This window comes from Ranitomeya variabilis, chromosome 2, assembly GCF_051348905.1.
Source record: "Ranitomeya variabilis isolate aRanVar5 chromosome 2, aRanVar5.hap1, whole genome shotgun sequence".
In the NCBI taxonomy this organism is placed as follows: Eukaryota; Metazoa; Chordata; class Amphibia; order Anura; family Dendrobatidae; genus Ranitomeya; species Ranitomeya variabilis.
Window position 1 is genome coordinate 641,700,777 of NC_135233.1, and position 22,219 is coordinate 641,722,995.

The 22,219-nt window shown below is 41.9% G+C and overlaps 1 protein-coding gene across 1 annotated transcript in view; it reads left to right on the plus strand.

Annotated features, from left to right (window-relative positions):
- Nucleotides 1-22,219, plus strand: part of QPCT (glutaminyl-peptide cyclotransferase) — a 187,299-nt gene that overhangs the window by 95,678 nt on the left and 69,402 nt on the right. The window contains exon 4 of the mRNA XM_077289129.1: nt 13,122-13,301. Within this exon, the coding sequence (XP_077145244.1) occupies nt 13,122-13,301 (180 nt within the window). The remainder of the gene's footprint in view (nt 1-13,121; nt 13,302-22,219) is intronic.

Here is a 22,219-nt window from a genome sequence, read left to right on the forward strand (position 1 = left end):
TAGGGTTGGGATTAGGGTTAGGATTAGGGTTAGGGTTGGAATTAGGGTTACGGGTGTGTTGGGGTTAGGGTTGTGGTTAGTTGTGTGTTGGGGTTAGGGTTGTGATTAGGGTTATGGCTACAGTTGGGATTAGGATTAGGGGTGTGTTGGGGTTAGTGTTGAAGTTAGAATTGAGGGGTTTCCACTGTTTAGGCACATCAGGGGTCTCCAAACGCAACATGGCGCCACCATTGATTCCAGCCAATCTTGCGTTCAAAAAGTCAAATGGTGCTCCCTCACTTCCAAGCCCCGACGTGCGCCCAAACAGTGGTTTACCCCCACATTTGGGGTACCAGCATACTCAAGACAAACTGGGCAACAACTGTGGGGGTCCAATTTCTCCTGTTACCCTTGCAAAAATAAAAAATTACTTGCTAAAACATAATTTTTGAAGAAAGAACAATTATTTTTTATTTTCACGGCTCTGCGTTATAAACTTCTGGGAAGCACTTGGGGGTTGAAAGTGCTCACCACACATCTAGATAAGTTCCTTCGGGGGTCTAGTTTCCAAAATGGGGTCACTTGTGGGGTGTTTCTACTGTTTAGGCACATCAGGGGCTCTGCAAATGCAACGTGATGCCCGCAGACCATTCCATCAAAGTCTGCATTTCAAATGTCACTACTCCTCTTCCGAGCCCTGACGTGCGCCCAAACAGTGGTTTACCCCCACATTTGGGGTACCAGCATACTCAGGACAAACTGGGCAACAACTGTTGGGGTCCAATTTCTCCTGTTACCCTTGCAAAAATAAAAAATTACTTGCTAAAACATAATTTTTGAAGAAAGAACAATTATTTTTTATTTTCACAGCTCTGCGTTATAAACTTCTGTGAAGCATTTGAGGGTTGAAAGTGCTCACCACACATCTAGATAAGTTCCTTCGGGGGTCTAGTTTCCAAAATGGGGTCACTTGTGGGGTGTTTCTACTGTTTAGGCACATCAGGGGCTCTGCAAATGCAACGTGATGCCCGCAGACCATTCCATCAAAGTCTGCATTTCCAATGTCACTACTTCCCTTCCGAGCCCTGACGTGCGCCCAAACAGTGGTTTACCCCCACATATGGGGTACCAGCACACTCACAACAAACTGGGCAACAACTATTGGGGCCCAATTTCTCCTGTTACCCTTGTGAAAATAAAAAATTGCTTGCTAAAACATCTTTTTTGAGGAAAGAAAAATTATTTTTTATTTTGACGGCTCTGCGTTGTAAACTTCTGTGAAGCACTTGGGGGTTGAACGTGCTCACCACACATCTAGATAAGTTCCTTGGGGGGTCTAGTTTCCAAAATGGGGTTACTTGTGGGGGGTTTCTACTGTTTAGGCATATCAGGGGCTCTGCAAACGTAACATGATGCCCGCAGACCATTCCATCAAAGTCTGCATTCCAAAACGTCACTACTTCCCTTCCGAGCCCCGGCATGTGCCCAAACCATGGTTTACCCCCACATATGGGGTATCAGCGTACTCAGGAGAAACTGGACAACAACTTTTGGGGTCAAATTTCTCCTGTTACCCTTGCAAAAATAAAAAATTCTGGCTAAAAAAATATTTTTGAGGAAAGGAAACATATTTATTATTTTCACGGCTCTGCGTTATAAACTTCTGTGAAGCACTTGGGGGTTCAAAGTGCTCACCACACATCTAGATAAGTTCCCTTCGGGGTCTCGTTTCCAAAATGGAGTCACTTGTGGGGAGTTCCTTCTGTTTAGGCACATCAGGGGCTCTGCAAACGCAACCTGACGCCCGCAGAGCATTCCATCAAAGTCTGCATTTCAAAACGTCACTACTTCCCTTCCGAACCCCGACGTGTGCCAAAACAGTGGTTTACCCCCACATATGGGGTATCAGCGTACTCAGGAGAAACTGGACAACAACTTTTGGGCTCCAATTTCTCCTGTTACCCTTGGGAAAATAAAAAATTGTGGGCTAAAAAATCATTTTTGAGAAAAGAAAAATTATTTTTTTTATTTTCATGGCTCTGCGTTATAAACTTCTGTGAAGCACTTGGGTGTTCAAAGTGCTCACCACACATCTAGATTAGTTCCTTGGGAGGTCTAGTTTCCAAAATGGGGTCACTTGTGGGGGAGCTCCAATGTTTAGGCACACAAGGGCTCTCCAAACGCGACATGGTGTCCGCTAATGATTGGAGCTAATTTTCCATTCAAAAAGTCAAATGGCGCTCCTTCCCTTCCGAGCCTTACCATGTGCCCAAACAGTGGTTTACCCCCACATGTGAGGTATCGGTGTACTCAGGAGAAATTGTCCAACAAATTTTAGGATCCATTTTATCCTGTTGCCCATGTGGAAATGAAAAAATTGAGGCTAAAATAATTTTTGGGTGAAAAAAAAGTACTGTTTCATTTTTATGGATCAATTTGTGAAGCATCTGGGGGTTTAAAGTGCTCACTATGCTTCTAGATAAGTTCCTTGGGGGGTCTAGTTTCCAAAATGGGGTCACTTGTGGGGGAGCTCCAATGTTTAGGCACACGGGGGCTCTCCAAACGCGACATGGTGTCCGCTAAAGATTGGAGCCAATTTTTCATTGAAAAAGTCAATTGGCGCTCCTTCCCTTCTGAGCCCTGCCGTGCGCCCAAACAGTGGTTTACCCCCACATATGAGGTATCAGCGTACTCAGGACAAATTGGACAACAACGTTCATAGTCCAGTTTCTCCTTTTACCCTTGGGAAAATAAAAAAATTTTCGCTAAAAGATCATTTTTGTGACTAAAAAGTTAAATGTTAATTTTTTACTTCCATGTTGCTTCTGCTGCTGTGAAACACCTGAAGGGTTAATAAACTTCTTGAATGTGGTTTTGAGCACCTTGAGGGGTGCAGTTTTTAGAATGGTGTCACTTTTGGGTATTTTCAGCCATATAGAACCCTGAAACTGACTTCAAATGTGAGGTGGTCCCTAAAAAAAATGGTTTTGTAAATTTTGTTGTAAAAATGAGAAATCACTGGTCAAATTTTAACCCTTATAACTTCCTAGCAAAAAAAAAATTTTGTTTCCAAAATTGTGCTGATGTAAAATAGACATGTGGGAAATGTTATTTATTAACTATTTTGTGTCACATAACTCTCTGGTTTAACAGAATAAAAATTCCAAATGTGAAAATTGCGAAATTTTCAAAATTTTTGCCAAATTTCCATTTTTTTCACAAATAAACTCAGAAATTATCGACCTAAATTTACCACTAACATGAAGCCCAATATGTCACGAAAAAACAATCTCAGAATTGCTAGGATCCGTTGAAGCGTTCCTGAGTTATTACCTCATAAAGGGACACTGGTCAGAATTGCAAAAAACGGCAAGGTCATTAAGGCCAAAATAGGCTGGGTCATGAAGGGGTTAAATAGGTGCTGCCCCACCGAGTGGCTTGATCCACAATTGCCCCTTTTCCAGCATGTTTCTTCAAGATGGAATCAATTTTAGGGGTTCTGGCAGCAATAGCCAATTTCCTCACTTTGCTAATCAGAGTTCCAGCATGTCCCTTTTGCAGATTATCTCTTATTGCCAGCTGCAGCTTGTGCACAACACAACGCATGTGATGAATAGGAAAGCGGTGTGAAGCAGCTTCAACAAGATCATCTAATTGTAAAGGATCATTTTGCTGTTCTTCTGTAGTAATATCTGTTTGTTCCTCCATTATGGGAACAGGACTGTGGCCTTCCATCTCCAACATACTGAAGGTGAAATGTTCTTCTAGCTGATGTTCACCTTCATTATTCTCATTCATCAGTTTAATTGTACCTATCATGTTTGAAGCATTGTCAGTTACAATAGCAAGAACCTGTTCTTTTTTGAGTTCATAATCTTGCAGAACTTTTACCACTAAGGTCTGGAGAAACTGGCTGCTGTGATGAGCTTTTGTATCTTTTACTGCCAGTGTCTTAGTAACAATTTTTTTGTTGTCACAAACATCGAACGTTGATAGCAAAATAGTTCACTCTGTGACGTGTGCAGGCATCCATTTTAAGAAATACAAAGCGTCACTTGAGAGTCCTTTTAAGATCTTCCTTTTGGTTAAGGGCTTCTTCAATCACTAATTTTCTAATACTTTCTCTTTCCAGAGAAACACCAAGTTTGCAATCCATTTCTCCATTAAGAGCTGTAAAAGCTGGTCGTGCTAATAATGATAATGGTACACTGTCATTCACAACAAGCTCGATGAGCTGTCTTTTAAACACATCGGCTCTCATTGTTACAGTAACTTTGTCACTTACAAAATATCTTGTAACTGATGCTTGAGACGCTCTGTCCTCCTTTGCCTGATGGGAAATGCTGGTCTCTGGTTTCTTGGTGCTGCTGTGATCTTTTTCAGTCACAGCTAAGTAAACTTCTGGGTGGCAGTGTTGTGAATGTCTTTTTAGATTGGAAGCTGTTGAAGGAGCATTTTTACCACTGCCTGAGTATCCACTGATTTTGGCATCAGAGCATTTGTTTTCATCTGGGTCACTTACACACTGACACACAAAATGTTTATTATCTTGAGTCACTGTGAAATGCTCAAATACAGCTGACTTCATAAGATGCTTCTTATGCATTTTGTAATTCTGTAAACTTGATCTCAAAATAATTTTGTCCTGTAAAAAAAATAAAGTATATTGTAATTCTTGGAAGAATAGGGAATCAGGCACTGTATAATTTGGGATAGAAATAAAAGAATCTGCATAAATCAGTAGGAGAGATGATAAGTATAAAGTTTGTAAAATGTGTTGTTAAATAGCTTTACTCTGATCTTTCAATGTCAAGACTTGACTCAGCAGGGTACAGCTCACTAAATGCTTACATAATATTTCTTCACGGTCTATGAAGAGGGGAGAAGGGAGGGAGCATGTTTGTGCTGAATCAAATTGCAGAACACACACACACACAAATATATATGTCCTCATCGATCCTGTTACTGTATTTCTGAATTTCAGATGTTAGGAAACATTTTTTTCCCTTATATTCTATGTATAGTGTATATAAGTCATCAGAGAAGCTAATTTCTCCAAACATGAGCTAATAGAAAAAACAAACTAAAACATCAAGCATACAGAGACAACATATACTGAACTATTGATTTATGCACAGTTTATTGAAAGTTTAGATATGCTTTAGGAAGTACTTACCTTCTTTAACCCCTTTCTGACATTGGACGTACTATCCCGTCGAGGTGGGGTGGGCCCGTATGACCACCGACGGGATAGTACGTCCAGCGCGGTCGGCCGCGCTCACGGGGAAGGCGCGGCCGATCGCGGCCGCGTGTCAGCTGACTATCGCAGCTGACATCCGGCACAATGTGCCAGGAGCGGTCACGGACCGCCCCCGGCACATTAACCCCCGGCACACTGCGATCAAACATGATCGCAGTGTTCCGGCGGTATAGGGAAGCATCGCGCAGGGAGGGGGCTCCCTGCGTGCCTCCCTGAGACCCCCGGAGCAACGCGATGTGATCGCGTTGCTCTGAGGGTCTCCTACCTCCTCCTTCCTGCAGGCCCCCAACCCAAAATGGCCGCGGGGCTGCATCCAGGTCCTGCAGGTAGGTGGCTTACCAGCACCTGCTCAGAGCTGGCACAGTGCACAGCAAAGTGTCAGATCAGCGATCTTACACTATAACTTGATCCCCCGCGGCAATGTTATAGTGTAAAAAAAAATATTCACATGTGTAAAAAAAATGTAAAAAAAATTCCAAAAATAAATAATAAAAATATATATATATTGTTCCCATAAATACATTTCTTTATCTAAATAAAAAAAACTATAAAAGTACACATATTTAGTATCGCCGCGTCCGTAACGAACTGACCTATAAAACTGTCCCACTAGTTGACCCCTTCAGTGAACACCGTAAAAAAAAAACGAGACAAAAAACAACGCTTTATTATCATACCACCTAACAAAAAGTGGAATAACACGCGATCAAAAAGACAGATATAAACAACCATAGTACTGCTGAAAACATCATCTTGTCCCGCAAAAAATGAGCCGCCACACAGCATCATCAGCGAAAAAATAAAAAAGTTATAGTCCTCAGAATAAAGCGATGAAAAATAATTTTTTCTATAAAATAGTTTTTATCGTATAAAAGCACCAAAACATAAAAAAATATATAAATGAGGTATCGATGTAATCGTACTAACCCGAAGAATAAAACTGCTTTATCCATTTTACCAAACGCGGAACGATATAAACTCCCCCCCCCCAAAAAAAAGAAATTCATGAATAGCTGGTTTTTGGTCATTCTGCCTCACAAAAATCAGAATGAAAAAAGCGATCAAAAAATGTCACGTGCCCGAAAATGTTACCAATAAAATGTCAACTCATCCTGCAAAAAACAAGACCTCACATGACTCTGTGGACCAAAATATGGAAAAATTATAGCTCTCAAAATGTGGTAACGCAAAAAATATTTTTTGCAATAAAAAGCATCTTTTAGTGTGTGACGGCTGCCAATCATAAAAATCCGCTAAAAAACCCACTATAAAAGTAAATCAAACCCCCCTTCATCACCCCCTTAGTTAGGGAAAAATAAAAAAATAAAAAAAATGTATTTATTTCAATTTTCCCATTAGGTTTAGGGCTAGGGTTAGGGCTAGGGTTAAGGTTAGGGTTAGGGCTAGGGTTAGGGCTAGGGTTAGGGCTAGAGTTTGGGTTAGGGCTAGGGTTAGGGTTGGGGCTAGGGTTAAGGCTACAGTTAGGGTTGGGGCTAAAGTTAGGGTTAGGGTTGGGGCTAAAGTTAGGGTTAGGGTTGGGGCTAAAGTTAGGGTTAGAGTTTGGATTACATTTACAGTTGGGATTAGGGTTAGGGGTGTGTCAGGGTTAGGGGTTATGTTAGGGCTACCGTTTGGATTAGGGTTAGGGGTGTGTTTGGATTAGAGTTTCAGTTATAATTGGGGATTTCCACTGTTTAGGCACATCAGGGGCTCTCCAAACGCGACATGGCGTCCGATCTCAATTCCAGTGAATTCTGCGTTGAAAAAGTAAAACAGTGCTCCTTCCCTTCCGAGCTCTCCCGTGCGCCCAAACAGGGGATTTCCCCAACATATGGGGTATCAGCGTACTCAGGACACATTGGACAACAACATTTGGGGTCCAATTTCTCCTGTTACCCTTGGGAAAATACAAAACTGGGGGCTAAAAAATAATTTTTGTGGAAAAAAAAGATTTTTTATTTTCACGGCTCTGCGTTATAAACTGTAGTGAAACACTTGGGGGTTCAAAGTTCTCACAACACATATAGATAAGTTCCTTGGGGGGTCTAGTTTCCAATATGGGGTCACTTGTGGGGGGTTTCTACTGTTTAGGTACATTAGGGGCTCTGCAAACGCAATGTGATGCCTGCAGAATAGTCCATCTAAGTCTGCATTCCAAATGGCACTCCTTCCCTTCCGAGCTCTGCCATGCGCTCAAACGGTGGTCCCCCCCCCATATGGGGTATCAGTGTACTCAGGACAAACTAGACAACAACTTTTGGGGTCCAATTTCAACTGTTACCCTTGGAAAAATACAAAACTGGGGGCTAAAAAATAATTTTTGTGGAAAAAAAAGATTTTTTATTTTCACGGTTCTGCGTTATAAACTGTAGTGAAACATTTGGGGGTTCAAAGTTCTCACAACACATCTAGATAAGTTCCTTGGGGGGGTCTAGTTTGCAATATGGGGTCACTTGAGGGGGGTTCCGGTTTCTACTGTTTAGGTACATTAGGGGCTCTGCAAACGCAATGTGACGCCTGCAGACCAATCTATCTAAGTCTGCATTCCAAATGGCGCTCCTTCCCTTCCGAGCTCTGCCATGCGCTCAAACGGTGGTTCCCCCCCACATATGGGGTATTAGCGTACTCAGGACAAATTGGACAACAACTTTTGGGGTCCAATTTCAACTGTTACCCTTGGGAAAATACAAAACTGGGGGCTAAAAAATAATTTTTGTGGAAAAAAATGATTTTTTTATTTTCACAGCTCTGCGTTATAAACTGTAGTGAAACACTTTGGGGTTCAAAGCTCTCACAACACATCTAGATGAGTTTCTTAGGGGGTCTTCTTTTCAAAATGGTGTCACTTGTGGGGTGTTTCAATGTTTAGGCACATCAGGGGCTCTCCAATTGCGACATGGTGTCCTATCTCAATTCCAGTCAATTTTGCATTGAAAAAGTCAAATGGCGCTCCTTCCCTTCCGAGCTCTGCCATGCGCCCAAACAGTTGTTTACCCCCACATATGGGGTATCAGCGTACTCAGGACAAATTGTACAACAATGTTTGTGGTCCAATTTCTTCTCTTACCCTTGGGAAAATAAAAATTTGGGGACGAAAAGATCATTTTTGTGAAAAAATATGATGTTTTATTTTTACGGCTCTGCATTATAAACTTCTGTGAAGCACTTGGTGGGTCAAAGTGCTCACCACACATCTAGATAAGTTCCTTAGGGGGTCTGTTAGGTGTCGAGTTCCCACCTCTGCACCGGGGGAATCTCAAACCATCTCCGCTGCAGTCTCCCATTCTTCTCCAGCCGCAGTGGAGTCTGCTTAGCAGAGACGTCAGTCCCAGCGTCATGCTCAGTCTCACTCTGCATAGGGTTACTGCTGCTTTTCCAGCTTCTGCCATTGAAGCCAGTGCTGGGCAGTGGCGAGCAGACGCTTTTGGGACTAAGTCCTGCTTTTCCCCTTCTGAGCATGCCCAGGGCAAAATCTCCCATTGGAGATCGAGGGTCACATGCTCAGATACTGCAGCAGATCCCATTGGTCCTCCAGGAAGGTCCTGAAGGTGCTCAACTTCTGTGGCAGCTTCCCATTGGTCCTTCTGGGAAGGTCCTGTACATGCTGCAGCTATAAAAGGTTCGCATGACCGCACGGCCATGCGCTAGTGTACATTTGTATATGTGTGTGTGTTGATGAGTGCAAGTCGTCCTTAAATTTCCCATCCCTATTGAATGACTGCTCGCGTAAGGTGATGATTGATATCTAGCGCCCGACTTAGCCATCAGCACGTAACACACAAAACAGCGTCTATTGCTGTGACCGCCAGTGCGGCGCCGTGCGCTTTCACAGCGCTTTCCTGACCCAAGCCTGGGTGGTTAGTGGCATCTGCCAGTGCGGCACCACACGCACTCTCGTGCATCTTTATTAATATTATTTCTTTTTCTCCCAGTTGCGGTGTCGAGCGCAAGAGGTCTTTATGAACTCAAATCCTGTGTCTTGGGATTGAGTTCTGGGACTCCTTGCTTGCGCTCTTGGTGCGGTACCGCGGCCCTGTGACGCTACAGGGTTCACTTCCTCCACACAGGGTGAAGTTAACCCGTGTGTGTATCCACATTGTACCGCCATATAGTCCGTCATTACTTAGGCTAGGTTCACATTGCGTTAGTGGGTGATCGCTAACGGACAGCGTTGCACGGCGAAAATGTCACAATTAACGCCGTGCAACGGGTCCGTTAGCGCACCCATTGACAGCAATGTAAATTTCGCCTGCAGCGCATCACTAGCGCGTGCCTTTTTCGGCTCGCGCTAGTGATGTGCCGTTCTTCTGTGACGCGCCTCGGACGCTGCTTGCAGCGTCCGCGGCGCGCCCGAGGTCCGTTCCCCGCTCTCGCAGATCGGGGATCTGCGAGAGCGGGGACGTTAACGCGACCCCTGAACGCGGCCCCTAAATAAACATTGCGTTAGCGCAATCCGCTAGCGCTAGCGCTAAACGGATTGCCCTAACGCAATGTGAACCTAGCCTTAGCAGCAGGTTCCATCTCTGCACGGTGGACCCCGGGCTGCGAACACACCTTACTCTATCTTCCTAATTATTTGGTGCGTTCCGCTAGCCCTAACAGGGTCTACTTTCCAAAATGGTGTCACTTGTGGGGGGTTTCAATGTTTAGGCACATCAGTGGCTGTCCAAACGCAACATGGCGGCCCATCACAATTCCTGTCAATTTTGCATTGAAAAGTCAAACGGCGCTCCTTCCCTTCCGAGCTCTGCCATGCACCCAAACAGTGGTTTACCCCCACATATGGGGTATCAGCGTACTCAGGACAAATTGTACAACAACTTTTTGGGTCCAATTTCTTCTCTTACCCTTGGAAAAATAAAAAATTGGGGGCGAAAAGATCATTTTTGTGAAAAAATATGATTTTTTATTTTTACGGCTCTGCATTATAAACTTCCGTGAAGCACTTGGTGGGTCAAAGTGCTCACCACACATCTAGATAAGTTCCTTAGGGGGTCTACTTTCCAAAATGGTGTCACTTGTGGGGGGTTTCAATGTTTAGGCACATCAGTGGCTCTCCAAATGTAACATGGCGTCCCATCTCAATTCCTGTCAATTTTGCACCCACATATGGGTATCGGGGTACTCAGGACACATTGTACAACAACCTTTGGGGTCCATTTTCTCCTGTTACCCTTGGTAAAATAAAACAAATTGGAGCTGAAGTAAATTTTTTGTGAAAAAGAGTTATATGTTCATTTTTATTTAAACATTCCAAAAATTCCTGTGAAACACCTGAAGGGTTAATAAATTTCTTGAATATGGTTTTGAGCGCCTTGAGGGGTGCAGTTTTTAGAATGGTGTCACACTTTTGGTTCCAAAATTGTGCTGATGTAAAGTAGACATATGGGAAATGTTAGTTATTAAGTATTTTGTGTGACATATCTCTGTGATTTAATTGCATAAAAATTCAAATTTGGAAAATTGTGAAATTTTCAAAATTTTTGCCAAATTTCCATTTTTTTCACAAAGAAACACAGGTAATATCAAAGAAATTTTACCACTAACATGAAGTACAATATGTCTCAAGAAAACAATGTCAGAATCACCGGGATCCGTTGAAGCGTTCCAGAGTTATAACCTCATAAAGGGACAGTGGTCAGAATTGTAAAAATTGGCCTGGTCATTAACGTGCAAACCACCCTTGGGGTAAAGGGGTTAATCCTGCTTTTCTGTTCACTCCAGAAATTGAGATGAATGTAGGCTTTTCTTCCCTGTTTTTTTGTTTTCCCCTTATCTGTCGAGGAGGAGCTCCTCTACTTATCATGAACATAACCTGCAGCACAAATTCATCCCAGCTAAAATTCTAGAACTTAGATCTGGGATAGAACAGACATTTATAGGACATTTCATAACCTTTCCAAATTCTTATGAAAAAATTATTCCCCACAAACTGCATTGAACTAATGTACCATTTTATTATATGTTTTAGGAGTCAGAGTCGGTCCATTTTATACCGACTCCACCAAAATGGGCTTTTATACCGACTCCGACTCCACAGCCCTGATAATGACCTCTCCACTTTACAACACCAGGGAAGGTTTAATTAATAGGTAAAATGTCTTTCCTATTTTCTGATGTCTAAACGTGGGATGCATCTTATGGTAAGGCGCGTCTTATAGTAAGATGCATCTTATAGTCTGAAAAATACTATTTAAGTTGCACAAAAATTGGCCACTAGTCCTGGTTCCTACACTTTTTAAGGTTTATAAATGAGCTACTATTCAAGTGCAATAAAGCCATTACACTATGTTCCAAATTATTATGCAAATTACATTTTTATCAGATTTTCCTAAATGGTCGGTGCAAATGACAGTCAGTCTAATTAAAGTCATCACCTGTTAGATTATACATTGAATTTTATTGAAGAAACCTCCCAATGATAACAGTATAATCTCCAAAATGAATAAAAACTCAAAATGCAGTGTTCCAAATTATTATGCACAGTAGAATTTCTAAACATTTGATATGTTTTAAAGAACTGAAAATGCTCATTTGTGGAATTTGCACCATTAGGAGGTCACATTCACTGAACAAAAAAGCTATTTAACGGCAAAACATCCCAACAGGCCAAGTTACATGTTAACATAGGACCCTTCTTTGATGTCACCTTCACAATTCTTGCATCCATTGAACTTGTGAGTTTTTGGAGAGTTTCTGCTTGTATTTCTTTGCATGAAGTTAGAATAGCCTCCCAGAGCTGCTGTTTGGATGTGAACTGCCTCCCACCCTCATAGATCTTTTGCTTGATGATCCTCTAAAGGTTCTCTATAGGGTTGAGGTCAGGGGAAGATGGTGGCCACACCATTAGTTTATCTCCTTTTATGCCCATAGCAGCCAATGACTCAGGTATTCTTTGCAGCATGAGATGGGGCATTGTCAGCATGAAGATGATTTTGCTCCTGAAGGCACGTTTCTGCTTTTTAGACCATAGAAGAAAGTTGTCAGTCAGAAACTCTATATACTTTGCAGAGGTCATTTTCACACCTTTAGGAACCTTAAAGGGCCCTACCAGCTGTTTCCCCATGATTCTGGCCCACAACATGACTCCTCCACCTCCTCGCTGACGTTGCAGCCTTGTTGGGACATGGTGGCCATCCACCAACCATCCACTACTCCATCCATCTGGACCATCCAGGGTTGCTCAACACTTATCAGTAAACAAGACTGTTTGGAAATTAGTCTTCATGTATGTGTGGGCCCAATACAATCATTTCTGCTTGTGAACACTGTTTAAGGGTGGCCGAATAGTAGGTTTATGCACCACAGCAAGCCTTTGCAGGAGCCTACACCTTGAGGTTCGAGGGACTCCAGAGGCACCAGCAGCTTCAAATATCTGTTTGCTGCTTTGTAATGGCTTTTTAGCAGCTGCTCTCTTAATCCGATGAACTTGCCTGGCAGAAATCTTCCTCATTATGCCTTTATCAGCACAAACACATCTGTGCTCAGATACAGCCACAAATCTCTTAACAGTACAATGATCACGCTTATGTTTTTGGAAAATTTCTAATGTTTTCATCCCTTCTCCAAGGCATTGCACTATTTGATGCTTTTCAGCAGCAGAGAGATCGTTTTTCTTTCCCATGTTACTTGAAAACTGTGACCTGCTTAATAATGTGGAACATCATTTTTAAGTAGTTTTCCTTTAATTAGAATCACCTGGAAAACCAATTATCACATGTGTTTAAGATTGATTTCAGTGATCCATTGAGCCCTGAGACACAATACCATCCATGAGTTTATTTGAAAAACAAAACAATTAAATCTTTATGACACTTAAATCCAATTTGCATAATAATTTGGAACACAGTGTATATTAAACATTGTGTTTTTATTTATATAGGGGAGAAACTCAGGCTCAAAACCCGATCTTTCCCTTCAGTTAATTTTCTTTGATGGAGAAGAAGCATTCTATCGGTGGACGCCATTTGATTCTCTTTATGGCTCCCAGCATTTAGCTCAGAAGATGGAAAGTACTCCACATCCTCCTAATGCTGAAAACACAAATCAGCTTCATGGCATTGTAAGTATTATGCTTTTTTTCCACATGCTTTTGAATACTGTACGCACATACATACAGTATGTACACATAAGAGTTAAAAAATGTAAAATCTTAGTACATTTGATAACTTAAGTTGACCATACATCTAATATATAAAGCTGAATGTGTGTGTGTGTGTATGTATGTATGTATGTATGTATGTCCGGGATTGGCATCTGAACCGTAGCAGCTACAGCCACAAAATTTTGCACAGTCACACGTCTGGACCCCGAGAGCGTCATAGGCTATGTTGTGAGGTGAAATTTTAACCCCGCGCTTTCCAATTCACCAAACAATTTTGCCCCTATCTACATAATGGGGAAAAAGTGAAAGGAAAAGTGTTGGAGGCGTCGCAGCTACAGGCACAAAATTTTGCACAGTCACACGTCTGGACCCTGAGAGCGTCAAAGCTATATTGTGAGGTGAAATTTTAACCCCGCGCTTTCCAAGTCACCAAACAATTTTGCCCCTATCTACATAATGGGGAAAAAATGAAAGGAAAAGTGTTGGAGGCAAATTAACAGCTGCCAGATGTGAACAAGGGGGACTTAAAGAATGACAGCGATGGCACCAAAGAGTATATACTGTACAGTTGCTAAGGTGGGGCCCCAACATGGGATAATCACACCACCACGGGGATATGAACACACACACAAAATGCGCCACACACTACCACGTGCTCGAACACATATACCACCCTCAGTGCACATTTCACCACACATACACCAACCTCGCCACATAAAAGTAGAAACACAAAAGTCGCCGCTCAAAACTCGCCACGCGCAAAACTCTCCACATGCAAAACTCGCCACACGTGCAAAACTCGCCACACGCAAAACTTGCACACGCAGAAAAATTGCCACACGCAGAAAAATTGCCACATGCACAAAAGTTGCAACACATGCAAAAGTTGCCTCACACAAAACTTGCACATACTCAAAAGGCACCACACATAAAACTCGCCACGCGCAAAACTCGCCATGCGCAAAACTTGCTGCACACAACTTGCTACACTAACCTGTCACATGCAACTCGACACACAAAAAGTTGCTACACGCATGTCGCCACACAAAACTCATCTCACAAAAGTCCCTACATGCATGTCGCCACACGCAACTCAACACACACAACTTGACACACGAAACTCGCCCTAAAACACACACAAGTCTGGTATCCTTCAAAAATAAAAATCTGATTAATAAGCAGACAAACTACAAGAGCAACAAATGTACCATATAGGAATCCGGCAGCTGTCAGTCACATGACCAGTCTATTATGTGTATGTGTGAGCTAATATATACTGCCAGGGGGTGGGCTTACTGTTGGCTGGGGATTTATCAGGCTGCCATTTTAGCTTACAAATACTGAGGTAAAAATACTGACCAAATAACGTGTGAACGAGGGCTAATACAGGAGGAGATGGCATACAGCTATATACTATATACAGGAGATGACACACAGGTATATACTATTTACAGGGGAGATGACACACAGGTATATACTATATACAGGAGGAGATGACACACAGATATATACTATATACAGGAGAGATGACACACAGGTATATACTATATAGAGGAGGAGATGACATACAGGTACATACTACATACAGGAGGAGATGACATACAGGTATATACTATATACAGGAGGAGATGACACACAGGTATATACTATATACAGGAGCAGATTACCTACAGGTATATAGTATATACAGGAGGAGATGACACAGGTATATGCTATGTATAGGAGGAGATGACATACAGGTATAAACTATATACAGGAGATGACACACAGATATATACTATATATAGGTGAGATGACACACAGGTATATACTATATACAGGAGATTACATACAGGTATATCTAATATATAAAGCTGAATGTGTGTATGTATGTATGTGTGTATGTCCGGGATTGGCATCTGTACCGTCGCAGCTACAGCCACAAAATTTTGCACAGTCACACGTCTGGACCCCGAGAGCGTCATAGGCTATGTTGTGAGGTGAAATTTTAACCCCGCGCGTTCCAATTCACCAAACAATTTTGCTCCTATCTACATAATGGGGAAAAAGTGAAGGGAAAAGTGTTGGAGGAAAATTGACAGCTGCCAGATGTGAACAATGAGGACTTAAAGAATGAGAGCGATGGCGACAAAGAGTATATACCGTACAGTTGCTAAGGTGGGGCCCCGACATGGGATACTCACCACACACGGGGATATGAACACAAACACAAAATGCGCCACACACTACCACGTGCTTGAACACATATACCACCCTCAGCACACATTTCACCACACACACACACCAACCTCGCCACATAAAAGTCGAAACACAAAAGTCACCACTCAAAACTCGCTACATGCAAAACTCGCCATATGCAAAACTAGGCTCACGCAAAACTCGCCACACGTGCAAAACTCACCTCATGGAAAACTCACCTCATGCAAAACTTGCACACACAGAAAAATTGCCACATGTACAAAAGTTGCACCACATGCAAAAGTTGCCTCACACAAAACTTGCACATACTCAAAATGCACCACACATAAAACTCGCCACGCGCAAAACTCGCCATGCACAAATCTTGCTGCACACAACTTGCTACACTAACCTGTCACATGCAACTCAACACACAAAATGTTGCTACACGCATGTCGCCACACAAAACTCATCTCACAAAAGTCGCTACATGCATGTCGCCACACGCAACTCAACACACACAACTTGACACATAAAACTCGCCCTAAAACACACACAAGTCTGGTATTGTCCTTCAAAAATAAAAATCTGATTAATAAGCAAACTACAAGAGCAACAAATGTACCATATAGGAAATACGGCAGCTGTCAGTCACATGACCTGTCTATTATGTGTATGTGTGAGCTAATATATACTGCCAGGGGGGAGGGCTTCCTGTTGGCTGGGGATTTATCAGGCTGCCAATAGCAACCAATCACAGCTCAGCTTCTATTTTGCTACAGTTAATTAACCTGAGCTCTGATTGGTTAATATAGGCAACAAAGACATTCTCAGTATAACAAAGCTAATATATGTTGTGAAATGCTTCTATTTGCTTAGTTTTTGCCTTTTAATAATTACATTTCTATCTATTTGTTTTGTGGTTTTTGTGTGCAGAATAAATTTTTGTTAACACATTCTATTTTGCTAACAGCAGTCATTAACCCGGGCGAAGCCGGGTAGTACAGCTAGTTATAAATAAATGATGTTTTCACTGGGATCTCTGGGCAATCAAATGTGTACGGAGAAAAAAATTAAAGTACCGGTCAACATTTCAATAAATAGCATACAGGAACAGAGACCTAAAGTTACATGCTTAAAAAAGAGGACTGCACGTTAAAATCAAATTTATTCACTTAGAATAAATTCACTTAATTTCTATATGCATTCAGATGCATATAGAAAAAGACAACAAAGGGCAAGAAGCTTAAAAGTAAAAATACAAATGTGTATCACCGCCAACCCTTATCCAGTCTGTTTAGTGCTTCCACACTCTAGTCTTTGGTAATGTAGACTACTCCGAGGGTATAAACCTAAGCCTAGGTGCAGACGAGCGTATTTTTTGTCATCCGAGCAAATCAGATCAATTATGCTAATCACAATCCAATCAGACTGATCAGAGTATGATCATAGTGTATTGTGATTCTCTCAGATGAAGAGAAGATGGAGAAAAAGAATTCTCCATCTTTTCCTTTGTGTCTGTCTGTGGAAATAAGACTGCAATTAGATGTCATTCGAGTTCAGTCCGATATTTCCCTTGCTCTCATTGACTTGCATAGCCAAGTGCAATCTGAATTTTGGAACAAACTTGCAGCAATTTTTTTTTCTCTGACCTACATTGTCCGAGGAAGAAATCAAACATGGGCATGGCCCCATAGAATAACATAGGGACAAATGCTAACCGTCAAAACGGCGCATAACACTCATCCTATTATTACGGTCCTGTGCACAAGCATTAACCGTAAGTTCCCACAATGAGTATTTTGTGACTTTTGATATTGTAGATTTCCTGCAGCTTTTCTGCCCATTTTAGCTAAATTAGGTTACTTGTGTTTTTTTCATTGTATTTTAACTCCTTTATGACCTGGGACGTATCCATACATCAAGGTTTGTAGGCAATTTCTCACGCACAGGAGCTGTGCACGTGCAATCACTGATTCTGACAGCTGAGACAGGGTATTCAATGCCAGGAGCCATGCCCGCACCGCTTCCTGCACTTTAACCGCCTAAATGGTGCAATCGATATACAGTAGATCGCAGCATTTACAAGGCAAAGAGTGGGAGCTCCCTCTGCCCTCCGATCAGCACTCATGCGATGATGACAACGAAAATTGCCATGATGACTCGATGTCATCACGACAATATCTGGGTCATCAGGCATTAACAAGTTAGTTAGATCATGAGTGGGGCATGATCTATCTAACTTGTGTCAGCAGTGCTGCCAGGTTATAAAGCATAACAATGCTCGTGCATTGCAATGCTTTATAACTGTGAGGCTGCAAAAAGTGAAAGTTCAATAGTGGGACTAAGTAAAAAGCTAAGAAAAAAAAGTTAAAAAAGGTTGCAAAAATATTATTTTTTTAAATCACAAAATAATAGCAAAATATATATTTTGTACCCATAAATAAATATTTTTATGAAAAAAAAGAAACAATAAAAGTACATGTTTGGTATCGCCGACATGACCTTTAAGTCCCACTAGTTAACCCCTTTGAACCCTGTGAACACTATAAAAAAATAAAAACCTAGGCAAAACATGATTCTTTATCATCAGCTGAACAAAAACGCGATCAAAAAGATGAATGTAAATAATAATAGTATCTTTGAAAACGTCATCTTATCCTGCAAAAAAAAAGCCAACCATACAGCTCCATCAGCTGAAAAGTTATAGCTCTCAGAATAAAGCAATGCAAAAATAATAATTTTTTTCTATAAAATAGTTTTTACTGTGTAAAAGTGCCAAAACATAAAAAATCTATATACATATGGTATCGCTATAACCGTACTGAGGCCAGGGTCACACTTGCGTGTGCAATGCGAGAAACTCGCACAAGTCAATACCCGGCACTTGGGATCGAAGCTTTCAGCTGCATTCAAATACATGCAGCCGCACACTCCGGTCCCGAGTGCTGACGGCAGTGTCGGGTATTGATGTGACAGACTTGCGCGAGTTTCTCACATTGCACTCGCAAGTGTAACCCAAGCCTAATCCAAAGAATAAAGGTGCATTATCAATTTTACCACACAAGGTGCAGCATAACCCCCCCAAAAAAAAAAATTCCTGAATTTGCTGGTTTTTGTTCATTCTGCCTCCCAAAATTTGGAATAGAAAGCTATCAAAAAATATGTGCCTGAAAATGGTACCAATAAAACATCAACCCGTCCTTCAAAAAAACAAGTCCACGCACTGTCGGCAGAAATATGGAAAAATTATAACTCTCAAAATATGGCAATGCAAAATTTGTTTTTGCAGTAAAAGGCGGCTATTAGTGTGTGAAAGCAGCCAAACATAAAAAAAAATATATAACTGGTATCGCTGTAGTTGAACCAGTTAATCACTTATAACACACGGGTAACTGCGTAAAAAATAAATAAAACCGATTCTTCACCTGATTTTTTAATTCTTCCTCCCAAAGATCGCGGTAAGGCTCGGCTCACCTTTATCCTGTGCTCTGCACTGAGTGCTTACACCACGGTTTCCATGTAAATTTTTTAAATAAGTGATTGAGACGAACCCCCGGAGGAAGATTCCCTATAATGAGGCAGATGGAGCCACTGTGGATGCCATCTGGCCGCCTATGATCCGGCAGTATCTGTCTTTTTAGGGGTGCATAAAAGCGCAGTTCGACACAGTTTTGTGCATTTCTGGAAAGAAGGAGACCGCTGAGCAGAGGCCAGACTGAGTCCACAGTAATTACAGCTTCATTACAGTGAATGGTTCCCTCGAGGGTTTCAACTGAATAATGTCACTCAGAGATTTAGATGAAAAACCCAATATAAGTACTCAGTGTAGCGCGCTGGATAGATGTGATTTCAAATATTATGTTAAATGTTCCCAAAAAAAGCTCAAATTACTCAACAAACAAGCAGGACCCCACTCAGGTTTGTCATCTGTAATCGGAAATATAGGGGGCTTCCACGTTACTGATAGTACAAACCCTCTGGAAAAGCTAAATGGCTTCTCATTCTAAAAAAGAAATTCAGCAAATTCTGCGCTCCCAAATTCAAATTCCCCCTCCCTTTTGAGTCACAGTGTGACTAAACCACATTTAGCGTCCACCTGTTTGGCATTTCTGTAGTGACGAGAGCCTGCCTAGTTTACGGGTGTGTGTCCCAAGAAGCACGAGCTGGGTATAAAATACTGGGCACTACAATGTACTGATCACTACAATAGCAGTTTGAAATTTTCGCTCAGCAACTTCCACTGCTTCTTGTTTATGGAAAACACCCATGGAGTCAAATTCATCACTATACCTGTAGATTGATGGGGATTCTGGTTTTTCTAGCACTTAGTGCCTCTGTATATGTAGTCTGGAAACTGTTCTTAGAAAATCTTCACTCCAAGAGGCAAATGGCACTGCGTCCATCCTTAGTCTCGCCGTAATTCTAAGCAGCACTCTACAACCACAAATGGGATATTGTTATGGTCTGGTGATTAAGGAGCGACATGCGACTAGCTCTGAGCAGGTGGTAACTATGCCGACCGAAGTTCCTAATCTTAACACAGACACTAGCAGTAGCCGTGGGATGTTCCTGTCACTCCCTAGACACCTTGTCACAGCCGGAGATCTAGCTACCCCTAAAGGTAGAAACAGGAAAGCTATCTTGCCTCAGAGAAAATCCCCAAAGGATAGGACAGCCCCCCACAAATAATGACTGTGAGAGGAGAAGGAAATGACATACGTAGTATGAAACAAGATTTAGCAAAGGAGGCCACTACTAGCTAGACAGAATTAGTACAGGACAGAAAACTGTGCGGTCAGTAATAAAAACTAGAAAAAGTCCACCGCAGAGAAATGCAAAAATCTCCACACCTGACTAAAGGTGTGGAGGGCAAACTCTGCTGCCCAGAGCTTCCAGCTTAGCTAAATAGATCCATACTGATAAGCTGGACAAATGAGCAAAACATAGAAAATGCCAAACAACAAAGTCCACAACAAGTGAACTGCAAAAAGACAAGCAAGGACTTAGCTTTGCTGAAATGGTCAGAGTGGCAGGGAAATCCTCAGAGAGCCATGACTCCAAGCTCAACAATTGACAACTGGCATTGAATTAGGGATAAGGCCAGACTAATATAGCCGAGCCAGAAAGACGATCAGTGAGAACAGCTGCTGATGCTAAATCCAAGAAGCAGCCATACCACTCAAAACCACAGGAGGGAGCCCAAGAGCAGAATTCACAAAAATGCTACTTATAACCACCGGAGGGAGCCCAAGAGCGGAATTCACAACAGGATATATCAACATTCAGCAGAAATTGTGGGATACGTTTTGGTGCCCTTTTTTACCCATTTTCCAGTGTAAAAATGCAAAATGTGGGGCTATAACAAAATTTTGATGGTAAAAATGTAATTTTCCTCTCTGCCCAGTGGTATAACATTCTGTGACACACCTGTGGTGTCAATATGATCACTGCTCACCTAGATGAATTCATTGAAAGGTGTAGTTTGTAAAATGAGGCCTCTGGTGAGTTCTGCTGTTCTGCCAGGTCAAGGGCTCTGGCAATGTGACATGGCATCCTCAAACCAGTTCTTCACAATCTGAACTCCAATATACAGGTGCTTCTCACAAAATTAGGATATCATCAAAAAGTTAATTTATTTCAGTTCTTCAATACAAAAGTTGAAACTCATATATTATATAGAGTCATTACAGAGTGATCTATTTCAAGTATTTATTTCTGTTAATGGTGATGATTATGGCTTACAGTCAATGAAAACACAAAAGTCATTAGCTCGGTAAATTAGAATAATTAACAAAAAACATCTGCAAAGGCTTCCTAAGTCTGTTTCAATAGGCTCCACAATCATGGGGAAGACTACTATCTAGACAGATGTCCAGAAGGCAGTCATTGACACACTCCACAAGGAGGCCAAGACACAAAAGGTCATTACCAAAGAAGCTGGCTGTCCACAAAGTGCTGTATCCAAGCATATTAATGGAAAGTTGAGTGGAAGGTAAAAATGTGGTAGAAAAATGTGCACAAGCAACCTGGATAACCGCAGCCTTGAAAGGATTGTTAAGAAAAGGCCATTAAAAAATTTGGGGAGATTCACAAGGAGTGGACTGCTACTGGAGTCATTGCTTCACGAGCCACCACACACAGACATATCCAGGACATGGGCTACAAGTGTCGCATTCCTTGTGGCAAGCCACTTGTGACCAATAGACAATGCCAGAAGCGTCGTTCCTGGGCCGAGGAGAAAAAGAACTGGACTGTTGCTCAGTGGTCCGCGGTGTTTTCAGATGAAAGTAAATTTTGCATTTCATTTAGAAATCAAGGTCCCAGAGTCTGGAGGAAGCGTGGAGAGGCACACAATCCAAGCTGCTTGAGGTCTACTGTGAAGTTTCCACAGTCAGTGATGGTTTCGGGAGCCATGTCATCTGCTGGTGTAGGTCCACTGTGTTTTATCAAGAGCAAAGTCAGTGCAGCCATCTACCAGGAAATTTTAGAGTACTTCATGCTTCCCTCTGCCAACAAGCAGGACTTGGCACCTGTCCACACTGCCAAAAGTACCAATACCTGGTTTAAAAACAATAGTATCACTGTGCTTGATTGGCCAGCAAACTCTCCTGACCTTAACCCCATAGAGAATCTATGGGGTATTGTCAAGAGGAAGATGAGAGACACCAGACCCAACAATGCAGACGAGCTGAAGG